The sequence below is a fragment of the Nycticebus coucang genome, chromosome 4 (assembly GCF_027406575.1).
Source record: "Nycticebus coucang isolate mNycCou1 chromosome 4, mNycCou1.pri, whole genome shotgun sequence".
Taxonomy (NCBI): domain Eukaryota; kingdom Metazoa; phylum Chordata; class Mammalia; order Primates; family Lorisidae; genus Nycticebus; species Nycticebus coucang.
In genome coordinates, this window is record NC_069783.1 from 117,470,407 (window position 1) to 117,494,543 (window position 24,137).

At 45.7% G+C, this 24,137-nt stretch overlaps 1 protein-coding gene across 6 annotated transcripts in view; it reads left to right on the top strand.

The window, feature by feature from the left end:
• The window catches only part of TPCN1 (two pore segment channel 1), a 73,069-nt gene that overhangs the window by 17,238 nt on the left and 31,694 nt on the right, over positions 1 to 24,137 (top strand). For 5 of the 6 annotated variants that reach the window (XM_053587232.1, XM_053587234.1, XM_053587233.1 and 2 more), the window contains exon 3: positions 20,894 to 21,021. In XM_053587232.1, coding sequence (XP_053443207.1) covers positions 20,894 to 21,021 — 128 coding nt within the window. Of the gene's footprint in view, positions 1 to 20,406; positions 20,578 to 20,893; positions 21,022 to 24,137 lie in introns of those variants that run through there. The other variant, XM_053587238.1, reaches the window with a different exon arrangement.

The window sequence follows — 24,137 nt, forward strand, 5'->3', positions numbered from 1 at the left end:
TCTGCCTATGCCGTTTATGTCCTCATTCTCTGCTTTCCGCTGCTCAGAGGCCCTCTCATTCTCAATGCCTGGATGTAAGAGATTTGATGTATTGAATCAGGGTTGCTTTGTTCCGTGATAGACTGTAAAAAAATGAAAGTTTGGTGAATTAGATCATTTAAGTTACACCCTGTTTCCCCGAATATAAGACAGTGTCTTATTTTAAGGTGTGCTCCCAAAGATGTGCTAGGTCTTATTTTCAGGGGACGTCTTATCTTTCCTGTAAGTAGGTCTTATTTTAGGAGGATGTCTTATTTTCAGGGAAACAGGGTAGGTAGGAGGTTTGGCATAGAATCCCGTCACAGGACAAGTGATACCTCTTCATTGCCAAGTTAGGGTTTTAAATCCGGTTCCCCTCAATCAGGGCTTAACTGGTTTGTGGGTTTCTTTCTCCTGTGTCCATATGCAGTTGAGACGCTGGGTGGGACAGGGCAGGAAGGTGGAATGTCCCACCCAGTGTAATCATTGGGCCAGTGGCTGATGTTTAATCACAAGTTTTGCAAAGGCAGGAACTATGCTTTTCTGCACATAACCTGGGCTCTTAATAGACATATCATATCTAGGAGCGAGTCATTAGGTTCCCAAAACACCCAGAGTCCCAGGGGCCTCCATCTGTTATAGCTCAGCCAGCCCCTGGGGCCGTTTGGGGTGACAGGGAAACGCATTCACATATGATAAGACCAGAAATAGCCTGGGTGGGGCATGACATGCATCCCCTAGGAGGAACCTATTTTCTGGATGTTTAGGTCTCTGCTGCCAGGTTGGAGCTCTGTAGGAGCGCACCCGTCACCTTGAATTGTCATGTCAACCTGGGGTGTTCACTCGCCACCTTCCCTCACATCCGGGCTTCTCTCCCAAGTGCCCCAGGATTCGTAGACCTCCTGTCTCTCTCCTTAATCTCTCTTTTTACTAGATTGGAATTTTATTTTTTGTCTCTTATTCCTGCAGTTCTTGCTGAAAATCAGCTCGGGCAGAGTGACTATGCTTGGTGCTGGCTAATGACTTGGAGTGGCTCTAAGCTGCTGGACATGTTGACTTTCACTTGTGGGTGGTCTTCGGCAAGCATGATGTCTTCTCTTGTGGCTCTTGAGGGGCCCCTGCTTCTGTGATCTGCCATTCATACTTGGCCAGCCCGTCTGGTTGTTTGGAATTGCAACTTTTACTGTACACCCTGGAGCCAATCTGGTAACCTCAACTGGGCTCAGGTTTTATTAGTATCAAAGTGCACTCAGTTTGCAATCTGGCTGGCCCATTTGGTTTCGTTGCATGCTATTTTTTGCTCTTTCCTTTTGGAGACCAGATAGTGTCCTGTCTAGAGTGTAGGCAGTGTTTTTCAACCTTTTTCATCTCGTGACACACTCGAACCTATAGTTCAACTTCCAAGGCACAGTTAGATTATGTTGATAAAAAAAAAAGAGAGAGAAAGTAAAAAAGAAAATATACTTACTATGCTTTGAACTTCTTTTGAAAATAATTTAATTATCTTTAAAATCTTTGCAGCACACCTAAGATCCTCTCATGTCACTGGTGTTGGGGGCTTAAAAGCCTGGAGTTGGGGGTATGACAAATTTTGTGTGTGTGTGTGTGTAGAGGAGCAGAGATATCTGCTGACTCTCTGCAACAGTTTAACATTTCTTCAAAGTTGCAAAGAATGGGTTGAATTTCTGGCATCATCTCTTGTTAGCTGAGCAACCTTGTATGAAAAACGAAGCTTGTTCCCGAGTTTCAATTTCTTCATCTGTAAAATGGGGATCCAAATATCTACAGAGTGTGAGCCCCTGAGTAGGTAATGAAAGGACTTTCTGCATTGAGTAGTTGAGCTCTTTCTGTTCCTTTGTTTGAAGTTTTTTCCTTTATTTTCTTTTATTTCTTTTATTTATTTATTTTATTGAGATAGAATCTCACTTTTTGGACCTCAGTAGAGTGTTGTGGTGTCATAGCTCACAGCAACCTCCAACTCTTGGGCTTAAGCCTCAGCCTCCCAAGTAGCTGGTACTACAGGGGCCTGCCACAATGCCTGGCTTTTTTTTGTAGAGATGGGGTCTCACTCTGGCTCAGGCTGGTCTCAAACCTCTGAGCTCAAGGCAATCCACCCGCCTTGGCCTCCCAGAGTGCTGGGATTACAGGCGTGAGCCACCACGGGGCTGGCCTTTCTTTCTTTCTTCTTTTTTTTTTTTTTTTTCTGAGACAGAGCCTCAAGCTGTCGCTCTGGGTAGAGCGCTGTGGCATCATAACTCACAGCAACCTCAAACTTCTGGGCTCAAGTGATTCTCCTGCCTCTGCCTCCCAAGTAGCTGGGACTACAGGTGCCCACCACAATGCCCAGCTGTTTTTTTGGTTGCAGCCGTCGTTGTTTGGCAGGCCCAGGCTGGATTCGAACCAAGCAGCTCAGGTGTATGTGGCTGGTGCCTGAGATGCTTGAGCCACAGGCACTGAGCCAAAGCCGGACTTTCTTTTCCTTTGGTTATCATCTCTGACTTCCTCTTAAACGTGAGCTGGTATTTTGCATTTTCTGAAGGATACAGTTGCAGCAGTGGAGGGATAATAGTTAACTTCCTTTACTGCTGTTCCTCTGGAGTTACAGGGAGAATGAAAATCAAGTAGCTCCATCTCCTACCCATTCTTTAGCATGGCTTCTTGGTTCCCTGGTAGTTTTTTTTTTTTTAAGAGACAGAGTCTCACTTTATCGCCCTTGGTAGAGTGCTGTGGTGTCACAGCAACCTCCAACTCCCGGGCTTATGTGATTCTCTTGCCTCAGCCTCCCGAGTAGCTGGGACTACAGGCACCTGCCACAATGCCCGGCTATTTTGTTGTTGCATTTCGGCCGGGGCCAGGTTTGAACTGCCACCCTTGGTATATGGGGCCGGCACCCTACTCACTGAGCCACAGGCACTGTCCATCCCTTGTAGTTTTCTTTGTTCATGATGTGTCTTTTGGACTACAGTTCCCACTTGACAGAAAGGGAAACTGAGGCAAAAGGAAGGGAAGGCTGAGCCCAGTGCCTGGCCACTTACTGTACAGGGTTTCCCGTCCCTGGAGAAGTGGCACGTGTAGGCCATTGGGTTCTCCGTAGGGTGTAGACTTCCTCTCACCTGCCACTCCCCCAAGGTGCCAGTATCTCTTGGCCACCTTGCCCCTTGTTGCTGCAGGTGCTGGGGCATGGCCAGCATTCATGGAAGCTGAACCCCCATCCTGGGACCTCTGATCTGTGCTGAGTGGACACTATCAGCTGACACATCAGTAGCCTTCATGCAGGTTGAGTCTCAAGCCAAACTTGTTCTCCCGAGGACAAGTTATCTTGTCAGCCTCTTTCAGGGGACCAGAGAGCACCAATGCACAGTGAAAAATGCCTTTAGTCTCTATTTGCTCTTCCACGCCCCCCTTTCCTGTCCCTATGCATTTCACAATTAGCATTTGTGATGCTTCCAAGTGAATATGGAACAGATGTTTGCACAGGTGCAGCACTTTTCATTGGGTAAACAGTAGCATTTGCACGCCTGTGTGTATGTGTGTGTGTGAGAGAGAGAGAGAGAAACAGAGAAGTGTAGAGCCTTTACAAATGTTTTTTAAAGTATCTGAAGTACTTTACACATGGTGGGTGCTTAAGAAATACTTTGTTAGTGAGTGATAGGAGGAAAAGCCCTTTGTTTCCTAACAAGCCCAAGGGCGTGGGAGCAGGAAGTACAGTTCCAAGTTGGGTCTTGAAATTCATGGACTAAAGAAGTCATGTCCTGCCACATCAAGAAATCACCCGCAGAGATCTAGCAAACCATGGGGCATGTGGAAGGGACAAGACACAGTTCTGTCTCGGGAAAGGTGGTTAGCAGAATTAGGCAATGAAGATGACAGCTGGTGGCCCTGGAAGATTTAACCTGCCCTATGAATGTGAGCTGCCCACGACTTCCCTGGAAAAGGAGCTTCCCGAATGTTTTCTCATGCCGAATGTTTGTGGACAGGTCATGCAGTTGACCAAGACCAACCATCTTGGCTGTGCAATTCCAAATGGCACACAAAGTCATGTTACTCCACCATTAGGACCCGGGGGCTCAAGTTCAGCGCCCATGCTTGGCAAATTGCCTGGCCCACAGCACCAGCCTAGTGGAAACAGTGGGGGGAGAGCTAAGAGCTCAGCTGTACATCCACTTCCTCACTCTGTGACCTTGGGCAAGTTGTTTTACCCATGGGCCTTAGTTTTCCCCTCAACTGAGGATAATATTTGTAGGGCCTTTTTCCACTTAGAAGAAATAATAAATATAAACTCTCTAAGTATACCTGCTGTTCAGTGTCTGGTGTGAACGGCCATGGTCATTGGGGTTGTCAGTTCCTACCACATCAGCCTTGTCTCTGGTCTCTGGCTCTTTAAGCTTCACAATTACTGAACCCGTTGCAGTTTCCCAGACGTACCCATCTGTTGGCTTTTCTCTGCCTTATGCATGCCCTGCCCTGTTTCTAGAATGTCCCCCTTCCCCATCTCTGTCCATCTTGTGAATACCTCCTTATTTTTCAAAGGCCAACCCCGACATCTCTTCTGAGCCCCTCCCTGCCGCTGCCCACTGGCCCCCATGGAGGGTGGATGTCATCACAGCCTTTTCTAACAAACGATTTCAGTGGACCAGAATCATACTCCTTTCTGTCACTTCCTGATTGGGAGCTCTATGAGGACAAAAGGCATGGTTTTACTTTTTCAAATACAGCACTAGCACAATGTATGTTAAACAGTAGGTGCTGAATAAATGTCTCCTTAAATTAGAACATAATGTATTTGTGTATAGGAGGTCAGCCTTTTCTCAGGATGTCTTCTTGCAAGTTCCTCATGTAGCCATTTTAGGGGTGGTGTCAGGTGGCCAGAAATAGCATTGGAGGCCACACAAAGCGTTATCTTGGTTACTTCCAAACCAGAACTACTCCTTCTAGAACAGTGCTTGACCTGTGGGGTACTGCCCCGTTGAGGCTTTCTTTCTTCCTTTCCTCCTCTGGCTTCAGCCTTGGCAGAACAGATTTGGGGCTTGAGGCCAGCGATTCAGCAGGGAGGGCTCTGTGCCAGTTCTCATCTTTCTGGAAGTCGGCATATTGGCCTAGGATCTGCCTGGGTTCGGAGCCTTTATTGATGCTCATTGGTAATGTGGGTTTACCTTCCATGCCATCTTGCAACCAGTTATCAGTGAGCGAAGGCCTGAGCAGGGGGAATGTGCTTTCCGTTTGTTTGTTTGTTTTTTGGTGTAGAGTCTTACACTAGAGTTTTATCTGGGGACCTTTGAGGAGCCAGCCGGCACAGAAACGCTGTGGTGACACTGCGCCTGGAAAACTCATCAGTGTCACTCTGGTTTATTTTCCTTTCCTCTTTGAGCTTTTTCCCATGGAGTGGGGCTCTCAGTGACAACTGGCAAACGGTTGGGCAATTGCTCGTTGTCATTCTGGTAGGCACTGGTTTCTGGAGGGTTCCAAGTGCTTTGTGGGTATTTGCATTTGTTTTTGTGATGCCCGGAGCACAGTTGGCCCTGGTCCCAGTTTATAGATAAAGAAACTGAGACTCTGGGAATTAAGATTATGAGCTGGGGAGAAGCACAGCTAGAGTGAAGTCCAGGGTTCCCGTTTGTTGCAAAGAATATGTGTGCAAGGGAGTGTGTGAGAGAGAATGCATGAGGTTGTGTGCACTTAAGAGAACAAGAGGGAGGGATGATAGAAATGGGGGTCCGCAGTGTCAACTGAGAACAGTTCCTTTTATAGTTCTTCTGATCAGCAGTACTTTCTAAAAAGGAGCTCACAACACTTTTATCCAAAGCAACCCCTCCCCAGGCAGCAAAGAAGGGCTCCAGTGGTCTACCAAGCTGACCCCACTCTCTGGATGGGGTGTGGGGCACGGGAGCCCTCCTGCTCTCTCTCTCTCTTGCTTCCCTGGTGCAACTTTATGGCAGGCATATGGAAACTGTTTCTATTTATCCAGCACCGCCAGGATGCTGCCCCACGCTGTGCTCCAGCAAACAGAAATCTTGGATTCCCTGCAGGATCATTTCAGAGGCTGCATGCAAAGCAGCCAGCTGTTTTGCAGGGAGCGTCTGGGCCCTGTTACATCAGCGTGGAGGAAGCGTTACCATCTGTGCAAACAGGTCATCCTGGTTTGTCTGCCTGTCCTCTGTATCGGGAGTATCTCTCCTACTTTGAGTCAGAGTTTTTGTTATTTTGTGTTCTAATCCCTGTCACCTTAACTCTTTCTGTTCTTTCCCCTCCTCTGAGTGCTTTTATGTTCCCCCTCCCAACTCCCTGAGCTGATTGCCAGGATTCAGGGAGGGTTGTTAGAGGTAGGTGCTGCATAAATCTTTAGTGGCCAAAGTCTGTAGGCCTGAAAGGCTGTGCCTGTCCTCTCAGTCTGGTTTTCCCAAGGGAGTTGTCTGTCCAGGGCACCAGAAGTGCAGAACAAAATGTGGGACTTTCGCCAGAGGCACAGAACGAGACCTTCCTGGCTGCCAGCAATACTTCTGGTCACTTTCTCCTGCCCCTTTTGAAACCTCCATTGGAGGAGCTTTCCTGCTGTGAGCTGGGGAGACTATCTGCCATCCTCCTGTGCTGCCCCTTGTCTGCTGCCTCCTCCCTCCCAGTTTTCAGCTCTGGTGCCTCCCAGGAAGGGCTGACATGCAGAGGCGAGGGCCTGTCTTCCTCCTGGAGGAGGCAGTGGAGGACCGGCTCCCTGACAGCCCTGTGGTGAGGTCATCCCATCTGCTCTGGTGGGGCCCTTGTGATATGCCTTGGTCCTTGCCTTTCAGCTGGCTGGGAAGGAATGGTGCAAAGTCAGAGGCTGTAGATGTTGATTCTTATGTGGGCTCTAATCACCAGTTTGAGAGGGATGGTCCCAACACAAGGCTGGGGCTGGACCTGGAGTGATGTGTGTGCCCACCTGACCACTTGGTTGGCTGGGACTCTTCCTGTTGCCAGGAGCTCCAAAGATGCAACCTGTAGTCATTTACCTGGAGACTTGGGAGCTAGTATTTCTCCCAGGAAATGCAGATTTCAAACCAGGAGTATGTGGACAGGAGAAGGGCAGGGCAGTGCACCAGCTCATCAGAGCAGGTAAGTGCTAATGGCCAGTGGGCTCTGAGGCTGCCCAGGCATAGGACCCGGAGCAGGCTCAGTGGGCATGACCCATGGGCTTCTGTGGGCACAGACCATGTCCAGGCTTCATGCATAGCAGTGACCAGTCAGGGTTCCCAGGAGTCCCTGCACACCCTCACCTCTCATGTTAAGGGAGTTCATTCTGACAATTCTGGGCCCACTGGGATTAGTTCCCCAGTAAGCGGGGCTCCTTCTCCCAGATACCACCTTATCTGAACTGGAGGCTTATGCTCTGACTCACTGGCCAGCTGTGGCTTTCACCCTGGCCTTCTGACCTTCAACACACCCGCTCTGCCTCTCTGCTGGCTACTTTTTCATGGACCTTCATTGTCCTTTCTCTTTCGGAAGCTTTTGAGTATACCTTATTTTGGAATAATACAGAGCTTGGGAGGTGGAGCTTTCCATTGCTTCTCTGGCCATTTGCCCAGCCTCAGAAGTAGGAAAGAGTGTTAGAGCACATCAGGCAGGGCAATGAATTAGCACCCCATGAGGCAACCGGCCCTGTCCCTGCAGTGCCCTGGAAGTGCTTTTGGACTTGGCTAGCCAGGCTGCCCTGCTTATGAGGGCTGGATATAAAAGGAGTGGGACGGGCTGTGACTTCCTGCCTTCCATTAGCACCCTGTGTGCGGTCCCTAAATAAGCTGCCATCCGCTTGTGCCTGGGTGTGGAGGAGGCTCTTTGAAATCACCTGTGGCTTTCCTGAAAGGTCCCTCAGGCCTGTGTCACCCTCGGCCTTTCAGCCGTCTTCCTGCATGAAATCCACAAATCAGCGACCACACTTTGCCTTTTGGGACTTCATAAGCCTTCCAAGTCCTGTTTCCTGAGAAAGTGTGGGGTTGAAGGGGTAGAAGCACAGAACAAAGTCTGCCCTGAGAAGGGAGAATTCTATATTCTTTCCCCTTAGCTCTTGAATCTTATTTTTCCCTTTCCTTTTTAAAGTTCCACCCTAAATTACTCTTACACAAAATAGCCCCTCTTTAGCAAATCCTTAAAAGAATGATCCTTAAAAATGCAAAGCAGTCATGTTATGCCACTTCCTAACACCCTTGGCACTAACCTGCTGTACCTTTGTGGAGTTAACCCTCTTTCCTGAGGCCCCGCAGGCCCTGGCTGCCCCACTGACCTTAAATGCCCCACAGGTACATGTGGAATTTCAGGACAAGATTTTCTACCTCGCTTCAATTGAGATACTACACATTGTTGCCAGATGCTGTTCTGGGCCCTGGGGATACCACAGTGAACAAAAGTCTCGGCCCACATGGAGCTGACATTCCAGGCAGGGAACCAGGCCCACAGGCACAGGAATGCCCTGTCAGGTGGTAACACAGCCCCTGGAAGGAGCAGTGTGAGGGTGGTGTGACTTCAGCTGGAGGCTGGGGACAGCCTCTGATGAGATAGTGTTTGAGTGGAAAACTGGGAGGTGTGAGAAAGCTGGCCTTCAGAAACCTGCAGAGGCAGAGGGACAGCATGTGCAGAGGCTCTGAGACAGAGCGTGCCAGGAATGTTCCAGAATAATAAGGAGGCCAATGTGGGGGCGAGGGGCATGAGATGGCACAGAGAGGTCATGGGTCAGGTTCCACAGGACCTCTTAATCTGGGAAAGGCTGTGCACATTTGAGGCAGATGGTACCATCTGGCTTAGTTTCCTTGAAGGTGATTGTTATAGCAAGCTAAAAAGTTTACTCAAAAGCATATGCGTACAATAGAGGATTTCTCTGACTGGGATTAAGAATAGATCCCACAGGGGCAGGCCAGGGCACAGGGAGATAGAGAAAGGTAGTGCCAGTCCAGGGGAGAGATGGTTCAGGTGTGGTGTCAGGGGTCAGTGAGTGAGCCAGTGAGAAGCTTGCGGTCCAGGCGCAGCCTATACTGGGAGCCATGCAGCATAATCCCGGGAGGGGCCGGGCCTCCTGGATCCTGAGTTATCAACTGCCCTGAGATTCTCTGCTGATGCAGCTGTTCCATTCAGCATTTGTAGAGCAAGGGAAATAGACACCACAATACCTCCTTCTGCCTGTCTGCCAGTCACTTGTGGCTCCCAGGGGTGCATCCCACGAGCTTTGGCCAATGGGGATGGTATTCTGTGCAAAGAACAGTCACCAGACCTATGACTCCTAGATTTGGGGTCCTAGGCACTGAACCCATTTCACATTTGTGTGCCATCAGTCAGGGCAGAGGGTGTCTAAGGGTTACACTGTGACACACAGTGGGTCAGCAGAGCCATCCTCATGTTGCTGCAGTGAGAGATAAGTGATTGTGTGAAGGAGAGGTCTGGATGGGGATCCTGGAGGCCTGCATGCTGGGCCTGCTCTGTAACTGACTGGGCTAGCCATGTAGGGCGCATCACACTCCCTCCCTGGCCCTCATTTTCCCCATCTCTAAAAGGTGGACGCTGAATTAAGTGGCCTCTGGGATCTGTTCCAGACCTGACAATCATTATTTCTAAGAAGGGCAGCAGGAAAGCTAGAAGTAGTGGTGCCCCTCAAACTAGTACAGAACCTCTCCTTTTGTAAAACACAATGGAAATGAATTACTAGAAAAAAGGAAATGCTGCAGCACACTTGCTATGAACGTCTCTAACCGTTGGCTCTGATTCCTGGATGTCAACACACCATTCCTGGACTGGCTGCCACGTGCAGACCACATGGAGGAACTGTGCTCTGCGGTTTAGCATAAGTGTTCTGAGCATGGACCAAGTTCCTTTTCCAGCTCCATCCCTTTGTAAATGTGTGAGACCCCAGGCAAATTCACCAGGCTCTTTGTGCTTCTCTTATGCAATCTGTAAAAGGGGACACTGATGCTATCTGCCTCATAAGGTGGTTGTGAGAATGGAATTATGAATATATTTATAAAGTGCTTAGAATCATGCCCAGCACACAGAATGTGCTCTGCAAGTGTTTGTCTTGGTTATTTCAGCAAAAGCTGAGTTACTGAGATCTAGGCTAGATTGGTGGGCTGCAACTAATCAGGAGATGGGAGAGGGATGTGTGTGCCAGCAAGGTAGTGTTTGTTGGAAGGCTTTTGGTGCCATCAAGATCCAGGCAGCTGGGCCAGGCACAATGGCTCATGCCTGTAATTCCAGCACTCTGGGAGGCTAAGGTGGGTGGATTGCCTGAGCTCATAGGTTCTATAGACCAGCCTGAGCACATGGGAGACCCCTGTCTGTAAAAATAGCTGGGTGTTGTGGCAGGTGCCTATAGTCCCAGCTACTCAGGAGGCTGAGACAAGAGGATTGTTTGAGCCCGAGACTTTGAGGTTGCTGTGAGCTATGATGCCATGGCACTCTACCAGGGCAAGAAAGTGAGACTCTGTCTCAAAAATAAATAAATAAAAAAGATCCAGGCATCTGAGGCCTGAATGGGATGTGACACTACTAGCCCTAGGGCAGCTCCCTAGCTTGGAGCTGTTTTTAAGACCATCTGTCTTCACCTGCCTGCTCCCCTCAAAGTCCCTACATACCTATAAACATAGCTCCTCACCTCCTCTCTGTTGAAACATCTTTTTGAGACCTCATGGTGGGTATGGGGTACTCACTGCTTCTATGAACAGGGCTCCTGGAGGGCAGGAGCTGTCCAGGAATGTACCAACAGACCCTGCCTGGGGATCAGCACCTGGGAGCTGCCCTCCACCCTACAGAATACCCACCAAGCAAAGAGTAGGTGAACAAGGCAGTTGTTGGATTTAAAGTATTTTCTGTAAGAATTATATCCAACTCACAGATTTGGAATAAAACAACAAATATTTGATATACTCAACTATAACAGAGCTCAGCACTGACTTATTTAAATCAAACCGGACAAAGTTAAAGCCCCGTCTGCACAGTCCATTTTGGGGCCACTGTCATTAGAAAGCCCTTCCTCAGATCTAGCAGAAATACCCTCCCCGAGAAGTTCACTCCTATGTCCTTATGCCACCCTTTGCAGCCACGTGTGATCTGTGACCGTGGGGTGTGTGTATTGTCTCTCCCGTGCTCCCTGTCATGTGGGGGCTCCAGCTGGCTCCCCATGTGCTGCAACTCAGCTCGAGAGGGGACCTCTCGCAAAATGGTGAGAAATTGAGAAATAAAGCCATGAAAGACAGGGTGAGACCACGAAAGATGGGAGACAAGAGAGAGGATGGCGTCTGGAGGACGGACACAGCGGATGGCTGCAGCCAGCACCTGAACTGTGGCAACAGCTTTATTTATACAGTGTCTTAACAAGGTTACATAAATCTAACACATGAGCTAGAGATCAGCCTTAAATAGGAAAAACTGTGCTTGCCGATAACAAGGAATGTATGCATGGGCTCCATGACTGCTGGCAGGTGGAAAGAATGTTGTTAAAGGAAGAGAATGGTTGGGGGTCGCTCCCTGAGCATTTCCCAGGCCATGGGGGCCCTGCTGTGGGCCCTGCCCACAGCCCGCTCCCCATACCCATGTCCTTAGCGCTCTGTGGCCACCAGCTGGACCTGCTGTTAGGAGTTGGAACAGGAATAGGGGAAGTGGGAGCCGTTGAGGAGGACCAGGCGTCCCCTCCCTGCCAGGGGTGAGTTGAGAGAGCTCCTAGGCATGAGGGGAAAGCCCCCTGTGAGAGGAAGGGCTGGGAAGGCTCTGGCAGAGAGAGTGGTGGTGGCTCACATAGATAGTTATGTCTAGCGCAGGCTGGGGAAGTGGCGCTAATGGCTGCTGCCATCTGTGCCAGCTGCCACAGCCTGCCCCATTCCGTCACTGTTATTTTCTTTTACCTAGGACTCTGCTGTGTTGCCAGCACTGGCTCCTGCCAGGGCGTGTGAAGGTTGCAGAGGACGGGCACAGGCACATGAGACTGCAGCACCATCCAGCTGCCCGCCTGTGGCTTGTCCTACTCGGGAGTCATGTTTTGGCTCGTGCTTCCCTGGCCCACGTGAGTGGATTGAGGAAGATGGTTTGACCTTCTCCTGTTTCTGCCTAGAGGGCTTAGTTCTTTCAGAAATGGCCCTGGGCGGGTGGTGCCTGTGGCTCAGTGAGTAGGGCGCCTGCCCCATATCCCAAGGGTGGCAGGTTCGAACCCGGCCCCAGCCAAACTTCAACAAAAAAAAAAAAAAAAAAAAAAAAGAAAAGAAATGGCCTGAGACCTTAGAAGGGAATGCTGCTCTGTAGGCACCAGGTAGAGGAGGGTCAGAATGACCACGTTCAAACCGTGTCCAGATGCCCCATCTCCTACTTGTAACTCCACTCTAGTGATAGAGCCGCTACTGTGGTTTTGGTCCTTTAACACTATCCTGTCACCCTTTTGAGGTTCCAATTCTTGAGAGGCAGATAGCCTGGTGACTAGGCGCTAACCAGCCTAGTTTAGTATCCCAACCCTGCCTCTTACTAGCCACAGGGCCCCAGAAGGTGACTTAGCCTTTCTGTACCTTAATAGTTTCCTCAAGTGTGAATTGGGAATGTTAATATTACCTACGTCATAGGGTGGCTACAGGAATCGAAGGGGTTATTAGATAAGAAGTACTTAGGTACACATCAGGTAGTTATTTATGCTGTGCCCTGCAATAACATTTATTTGGCTCAGAGGTTTGCAGTCTGGGCAGGGCTTGGTAAACGTGGCCTTTTCCTGTTGTGTGTAGCATCAGTTTTGACGGTTTGGGACTGGAAGCTCTGTTTTGGGGATGGTTCGTTTATGTAGCTGAGAAGGTGATGCTGCCTGTCAGCTTGGGTGCTCAGCTGGGCTGTGAACTGTGGACCTGAGTCTTCTCCATGGGCCTCTTTACCAAGTACTTGGGCTTCCTTAAAAAATGGTTGCTAGGTTCCAAGAGTGAGTGCCCCAACAGAATAAGGTACGAGTTTTTTTTCTTAACTTCAGAAGGCATGAACATATGTCCCCTGTTGTCTGTGAGTCACAGCAGTCTCAAAGGCTCACCTGATTTCAAGAAGAGTAGACACAGGCTCTGCCTGCTTAGGGGAAAGTGACAAGGTTCTAGAAGAGCACATAAGGTGAAAGATAATGCTGTGGCTGTTTTTGGAAAATAAAATCTGTGACCAAATAGATTTTGGCACACAGTAAGCTTCAATAAATGTTTGCTGCCACTGGTTTAAAATTATTGTCTGCCATCCTTAGGTATTATAACACATTAGTTAAATGTATCTGCTCTGGAGCCAAGCTGCTTGAGGTCAAATACTGGCTCCATCCCTTATAACTCTGTGATCTTAGACAAGTTGATTAACCTTGTACAGTAGAATTTGTAGTGGTACATCCCTTATAGGGTTCTTGTGTGGAGCACAGAGCCTGCAAGTAGTGTTAACTCACAGTCCCTTCCAGAAAGATTCTCCTAGTTACACATCCTAGTAATAGAGGTGAAGTTCGATCTAGAGTATGTTTGTGAATTCCCTGCATTTCCAGAAGCATAGAGTTTAGGCTGGGAGAAAGGAAAGTATGTTGTTATTGGATTATTAAACTGTGCAAGGCTGGGCCCAGTGGCTCACACCTGTAATCCTGGCATTGTGGGAGGCTGAGGCAGATGGATTGCTTGAGCTTAAGAGTTTGAGACCAGCCTGAGCAAGATCAAGACCCCATCTCTACTAAGAATAGAAAAAAAAAAAAAAAATTAGCCAGGCTTGTGGTGGGTATCTGTAGTCCCAGTTACTTGGGAGGCTGAGGCAAGAGGATTGCTTGAATCCAAGAATTTTTATTTTTTAGAGACAGAGTCTCACTTTGTCGCCCTTGATAGAGTGTTGTGGCATCACAGCTCACAGCAACCTCCAACTCCTGGGCGTAGGCCATTCTCTTGCCTCTGCCTCCCGAGTAGCTGGGACTACAGGCGCCTGCCACAACACCCGGCTATTCTTTTGCCGGGGCCAGGTTCGAACCCAGTGCCCTGCATATTTGGGGCTGCTGACCTACTCACTGAGCCACAGGCACTGCCTGTACCCAAGAATTTGAGGTTGCTGTGAGCTATGATGCCATGGCACTCTACCCAGGGCCACAGAGTGAGATTCTGTCTCAAAAACAGTAAAAGCGAACACAAAAAAACGCTGTGCATTAAGTGGCATAATATTACTTGAATGTAGACTATGGTAAATTGAGAATGTATATTACAAACCCTAAAGCAACTACTAAAATAACAAAAAAAGAATTGTGGCTAATAAGCAAAGGAGAGAAAATAGAATCATAAAAAAAAATTCAGTTAATCAAAAACAAGGCAAAAGACCAGACATGTGGCTCACATCTGTAGTCCCAGCACTTTGGGAAGCTGAGGTGGGAGAATTTCTTAAGGCCAGGAGTTTGAGAGATCAGCTTGGGCAACATTTTTTTCCTAAGGGGAAAAAAAGGCAGAAAAACAGAACCAAAGAATTGATGGGACAGATATAAAATAAATAACAAAATGACAGATTTAAACCTAAACATATCATATTTTCCAGTGCAAATAATTAAATGTGAATGATGCAAATACTCCAGTTATAAGAAAGGCATTAGATTGGGAGAACAATGAGACCCAACTCTGTGCTCCTTAAAAGAAGCACAGTTTATGTGTAAAAACATTAAAAGAATGGAAAAAGATACTATACTTGTCACTAAAGTCATCAAAAGAAAACATCCAAAGAAAATTGGAGGCCTGGTGTCCGTAGCACAGTGGTTATGGCACCAGCCACGTACACTGAGGCTGGCAAGTTCGAACCCAGCCTGGGCCAGCTAAACAATAACAACTGCAACCAAAAAATAGCCGGGCATCGTGGCAGGTGCTGAAGTCCCAGCTACTTGAGAGGCTGAGGCAAGAGAATTGCTAAAGCGCAAGAGTTTGAGGTTGCTTTGAGCTGTGACACTATGGCACTCTACCCAGGGTGACGTAGTGAGACTGTCTCAAAAATAAAGAAAAGAAAAAAAAAAGAAAACTGGAGTAGGATATATTAACAGACAAAATAGATTTCAGAGCAAAAATTTTTCCTAAGGATAAAGTTTATTTCATAATGATAAAGGGGTCAATTCATTAAGAAGGAAGACTAATCTTAAATATTTATTCACTTAATAACAGAATTTCAAAGTACATGAAGCAAAAACTGTTAGAACTACAATGAGAAGTAGACACATCTACAGTTATAGTAAGGGATTTCAGTGCTGCTCTTTGAATGTTTAAAGCAAGTAGACAGAATCAGTAAGGGATGGAAGATTTGATTAACAGTCAACGAACTTGACCTACTTGCCAACATCAGATTATACATTTTTTTTTTTACGTGCATATGGAATATTTACCAAGATAATATTCCAGGATATACATAAATTCAAAAGGAAAGACTAATTTGAAAGAAATTAAGTCACATAATTATGTTCACTTACTACAGTGAAATTAAATTAGAAATCAATAATAGTGTAGTCCCAGCTACTTGGGAAGGTGAGGCAAGAGGATTGCTGAAGCCCAAGAGTTTGAGGCTGCTGTGAGGTACGATGCCACGGCACTCTACCCCGGGCAACAGTGAGACTCTGTCTCACAAAAAAAGAGAAAAAAGGAAAGAGAAAGAAATCAGTAATAGAAAGATCTCTGGAAAAATTTCCAAATATTTGGAAACTAAACAAGATACTTCTAAATAAATCACGAGTCAAAGAAGAAAGAAACTTCAGTTTATTCTGAACTGATTGAAAATGAAAACACATAATTGTGGATAGCTGCTAAAGTAGTACTCCGGGGAAGGGAGAGCACTAAACATCTATGTTAGAAAAGAAGACAGGTCTCAAATCAATCTCAGCTTTCACCCTAAGAAACAAGAAAAAGATGAACAAATTAAACCCAAAGAAAAGTAGAAGAGAAGACATATCTCTTTTCTGCAATGCTTAGGACCAAAAGTATTTTGATTTTTGAATCTTTTTGGATTTAGAATATTTGCATCATACTTATTATTTCTAATCTGAAAATCCAAAATCTAAAATGTTCCAATGAGCATTTCCTTTGAGTGTCATATTAGTGCTCAAAAGCTTTGGAGTTCGGAGCCTTTCACATTTCAGATTTTCTTATTAGCGATATTCAACCTGTAATCATCTAAGAAAGCATATGACAAAGCCCAACACCCATTCCTGATGCAAACGCAGAACAAAGTAGAAATAGAAAGTAATGTCCTCAGCCTGGTAAGAGGTATTCACAAAAATTTACAGCAAGCATCATAGTAAATGGTAAAAATCTAAATGCTTTGGCTCGGCGCCTGTAGCTCAGGGGCTAGGGTGCCAGCCACATACACCAGGGCTGGCAGGTTCAAACCTGGCCTGGGCCTGCCAAACAACAATGACAACTATAAGCACAACGACAAAAAAATAACCGGGTACTGTGGCGGGTGCCTGTAGTCCCAGCTACTTGGGAGGCTGAGACAAGAGAATCACTTAAGCCCAAGAGTTTGAGGTTGCTATGAGCTGTGATGCTACAGCACTCTACCAAGGGTGACATAGTGAGACTCTGTCTCAAAAAAAGAAATGCTTTTCTCCTAAAATCAAGACTAAGACAAGACACCGGGTGCAGTGGCTCATGCCTGTAATCCCAGCCCTTTGGAAAGCTGAGGTGGATGGATTGCCTCAACTCACGCGTTCGAGATCAGACTGAGCTTGAGCAAGACCCCATCTCTAAAAAAAAATAGCCGAGTGTTGTGGCAGGTGCCTGTAGTCCCAGCTACTCAGGAGGCTGAGGCAATGTAATTGCTTGAGCCCAAGAGTTAGAGGTTGCTGTGAGCTATGATGCCACGGCACTGTGGGGGCGACAAAATGAGACTGTCACAAAAAAAAAAAGGAAAAAAGACTAAGACAAGAGTATCCTTTCTCATTTTTATTTAGTATTGGATGGGAGGTTCTAAACGGTATAGTAAGACAAGAAAATGTGAATTAGAAAGGAAGAAATAAAACTATATTTTCAGACAACATGATCATCTATTTAGAAAAGCCAATGTACTCTATAAAAGACGATACTAGACCTAGTAACTTTAGCAGGGTTGCAGGATAGAAGACCAGTATACAAACCAGTTGTATTTTTGTATATTAACAATGAACAATTGGAAATTGAGATTACAAAGCAACTCTGTTTACGAAAGCATCAAAAACTATGAAAGAATCATAAATCTGGGTGGTGTCTGTGGTTCAGTGAGTAGGGCACTGGCCCTATATACTGAGGGCGGTGGGTTCAAACCCAGCCCCGGCCAAACTACAACAACAACAAAAAACAGCCAGCCATTATGGTGGGCACCTATAGTCCCAGCTACTCGGGAGGCTGAGGCAAGAGAATCGGCTAAGCCCAAGAGCTGGAGGTTGTTGTGAGCTATGACGCTATAGCACTCTACTGAGGGTGACAAAGTTGAGACTCTGTCTCTAAAAAAAAAAAAAAGAAAGAATCATAAATCTAACAAAAATTATGTAAGATCTGGACACTAGAAGCTGTAAAACATTGCTAAGAGAAATTAAAGACCTAAATAAATTAAAAGATATACATGTTCTTGGGTTTATAAAGATGTCACCTCTCACCAATAGGTTCAACATAGTCTCAATTAAAATTCCAGCAGGGGCTAGGTGCCCATAGCACAGTGCTTATAGCGTCAGGCACATACAAGGTTGGTGAGTTCAAACCCAGCCCCGGCCAGCTAAACAACAATGACAACTGCAACAAAAAATAGACAGGCATTGTTGTGGGTACCTGTGGTTCCAGCTACTTGGGAGGCTGAGGCAAGAGAATCGGCTAAGCCTAAGAGTTTGAGGTTGCTGTGAGCTGTGATGCCACTGCACTGTACTGAGACTCTGTCTCAAAAAAAAAAAAAAAAATTCCAGCAGGCTTTTTTTTTCTTTTTGCAGTTTTTGACTGGGGCCAGGTTTGAACCCACCACCTCCAGTATATGGGACCAGCGCCTTACTCCTTTGAGCCACAGGCACTGCCTTTTTTTTTTTTTTTTTGTTAAAAACAACGTAGCAGTTGACTATGTCTGAAACTTATCCGGAAATGCAAAAGACCTAGACTAGCCAAAACAACTTTTAAAAAAAGTAAACGAAGTTGGAGGACTAATACTACCTGATTTTAAAGACTTGATAAAGGCACACTAATCAGGATATTGTGGTATTGATATGGAATCTTTTTTCTTTCTTTCTTTTTTTTTTTTTTTGCAGTTTCTGGCCTGTGCTGAGTTCAAACCCACCACCTCCGGCATGTGGGGCTGACACCCTACTCCTTTGAGCCACAGGCACCGCCCAAATTTTTTTTCTTTTCCTATGTAGGTCTTGCTATTTTGCCTAGGCTAGCCTTGAACTCCTGGGCTCAGGCAATCCTCCCACTTCTGTCTCTTGAATAGCTGGGAATACAAGTGCTTGCCACCATGCCTGGATTAGTATGAAATTTTTATGACCTAGGCTTAGGCAAAGATTTCTTTATTTTTTTTCTTTTTCTTTCTTTTTATTTTTTAAGACAAAAACCTATCTTCGAATTTTGTTGTTATTGTTAGGCAAAGAATTATTAGATATAATACCAAAAGTTTTAATCCATAGAAAAATAAATGGATAAGCTGAACTTCATCAAAATTTGTAAAACTTTTGTTTCAAAGTGACCTTCGAGGCCTGATGTGGTGATTAAAAACTATATAATACTGCTACATACCTTTTAGAATGCTTAAAATTAAAAAGATTGAGCATATCAATTTTTGGTGAAGATCTAGAGGAATTAGGACTCTCATACACTGCTAGTGAGAATGTAAAATAGTACAATCATTTTGGAAAACAACTGGGCAGTTTCTTAAAAAATTAAACATACGGTGGTAGCTATTTTACTTGTAAGGTATTTATCCAAAAGAAACAAAATTGTTATGTCCATACAAAGCCCTGTACATGAAGATTCATAGCAGCTTCATTCGCAATAGCCAAAAAATAGAAACAACCGCTCACCAACAGGTGAATGGATAAACTGTACTTCAATCAGTGGAACATTACTCAGTGGTAAAACAGAATGAACTATTGATAACATAATGCAACATGGATGGGTTTTAGAGAATTAAGCTGAGTGAAAGAAGCCAGACAAAAGAACACATTCCATTTATATAAGGTTCTAAGAGATGCAGATTCATCATTTCTGTCAGATTCATCTGACAGAAAGCAGATAAGTGGTTATCTGGGAAAGAATTGGCAGGGACGAACTTGGGGGGGGGGTGATGTATGTTATTTCTATTGTAGTGATGATTTCACAGGTATGTACATGTTTTAGAATCAAATTGTACACTTTAAATATGTGCAGTTTGTTATATGTTGGTTATACCTCAATGAAACTGTTCTTAAAAATGGGAGGGGAAGTGCTTTGCACATGACCAGACCTGGTTGCCCTTGCCTGGCAGTTCCAGAAGGGCCTTTGATGACTCACCAGCCCAGCAAGCCCTGTCAGTTTCCCACCCTGTCCTGCATGGTTGTGAGCCTTCCACATTTGCTTCCTGCCAACAGTGCAAGTTTCAGTATCCATTCTTTATCTTCCTACAGGTGGATTATGGGGAACCAGACTTTCTTTTCTTTCTTTTTTTTTTTTTTTGAGACAGTCATTATGTCACGTTCTGTACAGTGCAGTGCTGTCACAGCTCACAGCAACCTCCAACTCTTGGGCTTAAGCAATTCTCTTGCCTCAGCCTCCCAAGTAGCTGGGACTATAGGTGCCTGCTACAACACTGGCTATTTTTTGCAGTTGTCATTGTTGCTTTAGCAAGCCTAGACTGGGCTCGAACCCACCAGCTTCAGTGTATGTGGCCGACACCCTGCTCACTGAGCGACAGCGCCGAACCTGGGGAACCAGACTTTCATCCTAGAATTACTTCTTCTCAGCAAATCCACAAGTTGAGAGTCATTTCTTGGTGTCACTGTTTACCATGTGCAAAGACACTTCATTATTGTGACTAACCCAACTCAATGGACTCAAATAAGCTCTTTATCAGCTCAGATTTTGGAAGTGAAGGGGTGGATTTCAGGCACAGCTGGATCCCGGTGGTACTACAGTTCGTGTTATCTTTTCCTTATTGTTTTGCTCTGTGTCAACTTCCTTCTCAGGCAGGCTTTCCCACGTGATGGTGGAGGCAGCCAGCAACAACAGAGAAACAGCTCCTCCTTCCTAACTGGTCCAGGAATAGTTCCAAGTTCAGCCCTCACTGGTTGGGCTTGGGTCAGCACCCTTGCCTGATCCAAATCCCTGCACTCAGGGGAGACTAGGGGCTCTTATTGCCAGTCCTGGGTCACCTGTCCAATGAGCTAGGGGTGGAGTTGGCCAGAGCCAAACAATATGGACAGAGAGCAAGGACAGGGTGTTATGTAAGGGCACGTCACGGCAGTGGAGAGGAGGGCGAGGATGTCAGAAGGCAAAAGCAGCAGCTGGCCCTGCCCCACAGGACAAATCCAGTTATTTTTAATTTTTAACCATGTAGAATATTAACATGCTTCCAAAAGTCAAAGTGTACAAAAGGGGTACTCCCTTTGAGTGACACTTCTCCTTATGGGTAACTAGTTTCATTGAATTCTCGTCCTTGTGTGTTTCTTTTTGTAAAGATAAGTAGCTATGTATGTGTTTTCCTGTTTTCTCCATTTTTTTACACAAAAGATAGCAGACTGTATTCTTTTGTATTTCCTTTTTTCACTGAACAAGAGAAAGAAATTTTTAACCGGACATTGCTAGGACACAGGATCAAGTGTTGGCTTGAAAATGATGAGGTGTCTGTATGAGCATATGAAGTGACTGCCAGTCTTTTCTACTGCTGAATGGTGTCTTTATTCTCTTTAGCCTGAGTTGTAACTCACTCTCTTCTTCCAATGCAGATGGGGGCAGCTATGCCATCCACAACTCCCAGACCCCCAGTCTGAGCTCCGGAGGTGAGAGTTCCCCCTCCACACCCAGCAGACCCAACTGGGAGATGAATTACCAAGAGGCAGCAATCTACCTCCAGGTGAGTGCCTCCGTCTTAGTACCTGGCCATGCTCTGGACCTGTCAGCAGTGTGGGGCAGCCAGGGCTCTGTTGGGTGCCAGAAATTCAGTCCTGTTTCTACTTGTGTGTGTGAACTTCTTGTTTGTGAGACAGTCTCCGAGAGGCAACTTGATTGTGCTCTTTGAGGGAGAGTCCTGAGCACCAGGTTATCCGCTAACCTCCCGTTTGGGACTGTGCCTGCCCCTGAGGTTCCCTGAGTCTGCTTGGCTTTCCCCTGCCCCACTCCCTCTTCTCAGGGTACAGTGAGAGGACAAATTTTGGGGAGGGAACTGTCTACTCAATGCAATCTGTAGCAGGGTTGTCAGCATAGTGTGGGGGCAACCTAAAGAAACAGCTAGAGTGTGATAGCTGTTTCTTTCTTGTTTAACTTGCTGCTGCTTTTGTGTTTGCTATTTCATGCTTGTTTTTTCTTTTTTGGAAGAAATTTTTTTCTTCCAAAAAGTAATGCGTGCTCATTACAATAAAATTAGATATGAAGAAGAAATGAGAAAACATTCACCCAAGGTAGTCATTGCCAACATCCGCTCAGATTTAAAAAAGAATGCATGTTTTAAGAATAATAAGTATATTTTCTAAAATATTTTGAAAGTCATCTACAGTTGTATAGTTTGCTTTTTCCTATAGTATGTAGTGTAAGTTTTTTTCTCATGTTCCTATAACCCTTTTGTAAACATAATTTAAATGGTTTTCAATTGCATCAGGTAAATTATCTTAATTTACTTAACTATCCTGATGATCTTGGATATTTTCCCTTATCATGGATAATAATTCAAGGATAATCTGTGCATCCTCTCCCTCTCTTTCTCTCTGACTCCCTTTGATATTTAGGATAATTTTACTTGGAAAGACTCTAGAGTAATAGGTGGAATCAGCATTTTGTAAGGTCCTTGATATTTTGTCTGGAGTCCTCTCCAGAGGAGATACTGCCTTTTTACTGCCAACCCCACTGGCTGGGGCATGTTTACCTTAATCTTGCCACTCTTGTTACCTTAACATAAGATTTTAGTTTCTGGTATGCATTGAGTAAGGGTTTGAGTGAGGTTTTCCTTACATTCATTTGTTTGTTTATTTATTTATTTATTGAGACAGAGTCTCACTATGTGGCCCTTGGTAGAGTGCCATGGTATCACAGCTCACAGCAATCTCAAACTCTTGCCTTAAGTGATTCTCTTACCTCAGCCTCCCAAGATAGCTGGGACTACAGGTGCCCACCACAACACCCAGCTATTTTTTGGTTGTAGTTGTCATTGTTGTTTGGCAGGCCCGGGCGGGGTTCGAACCTGCCAGCTCCAGTGTAAATGGCTGGTGCCCTAGCCGCTGAGCTACAGGTGCCGAGCCCTTTAAATTCATTTGAATGATAATTTTATCTTTTTTTCCCTGAAACAGCTCTCTGCTGGAAGTATTTGTTTGTCATTAAAAAAAAAAAAAAAAAGGGATTTAGTGCCTGTGGCTCAGTGGGTAGGGTGCCAGCCCCATGTACCGAGGGTGGCGGGTTCAAACCCGGCCCCAGCCAAACTGCAACAAAAAAATAGCTGGGCGTTGTGGCGGGCGCCTGTAGTCCCAGCTACTCGGATGCTGAGGCAAGAGAATCGCCTAAGCCCAGGAGTTGGAGGTTGCTGTGAGCTGTGACACTACAGCACTCTACTGAGGGTGATAAAATGAGACTCTATCTCTTAAAAAAAGGGTTTAATAAAATCCAGGCATTCAGGCATTCATGTGATAGCTGTTCAGTGTCTGTGTGTTCCCCATGTGTTCATGTAGTATCACATAGACCGTGCTCCTAAACAAGCACCTTTTATTTGGGTGAAGATAATAGAAACATTTAGGAAAATTTTAGCCAACTCAGGCATACCTGTTAATGATCTAGCAGAGTCATTTCATGCATGTGACTTTCTTCTCAAAGGTTGAATAAGAACATGGGATAGGTCAGAACACAGAAGCAGAATGGTTGAAGGGCCTCAAGAACCTGACAATTCCTTCTTTCCCTAAGCAGGTAAAGACATCGGTAATAAGAACATGAGACTTTAAGGGGCACCTGCTAATGTCTGAGGCCGTTGTGGTTATTTCCCATTTTGTAGATGGGACTCAGGGGCCAAGTGTCGTCCAAAGTCACCCAGCTAGTAAGTTGCAGGGCTTGGTTTAAACAGTCCATCTAGCTTCCAAATCATGTTTTCTTTTGTACATTGTTGGATCATTTCTGTCCCTAACCATATGTGTGTCCTTATCCATGTGAAAGTGAGTCATGTATTTGTGGAAAAAAGTAGTTATGGAGTTAGTTACGGAACAGCAGGTGTGGTATGATCGTTTTCATATAAAATCTGTGTACATTTGGCAGCATGTGTGTGTGTATGGGTATCTATACACATCTGGAAAGTTACTCTTCTAAATATTAAAGGCAATTATCTCTGGTTTATGGAATTTCTACTTCCTTCCGATTCCATGTATTATTTGAATTATTTTACTGAAAACTTATCATTAAAAATAAATGAAAATAAAAGCAAAATCCAGATCCCTGTGAACAGTGGTTCATAGCTGTTTCTAGAAGATGGGTTTAGCTGGTGTCAAGATGTTTTTGTGCTTGTGGCTGAGCTAGTACCTGCAGTGACAGGGCTGGTGGTGTGCTTGGGTAATTGGCCCTTGCTGTTTTGAGGGTAACTGGTGCCTGTGGTTTTCTCTTCTCCCACATTTTACCTGCTAACTCGCTCACCCTCAGGAGCCTTGTGCTCAGCAGTCTTTGAGCATGGGGCCAGTATCCTCATTTCTCTGCGGCCTTTGATCCTAGAGAGCAGAGAGTGAAGGCTTGAAACCCCTGCCACTGGCCTTCCTTGTTGTTCCTAATCCATTTTATAAATAGCAACCAGGAAACAAAGCTGGTTGCTGAGGACACATCAGGAGTGACTGTCCTCCTTTGGGGTTTGGATCAGAATCCAGTGACATGGACAATATGTCCCTCTATCAGACCCCTGTCTCCCTTGGGGCAGCTCTACATCCCAGAGTTAAAATCTGAGCCCCTCCCCACCGAACTAGGTCGGTGGTTTCTTCTAGCCAGGCCTTGATTCCTCGCTATTTGTTGGAT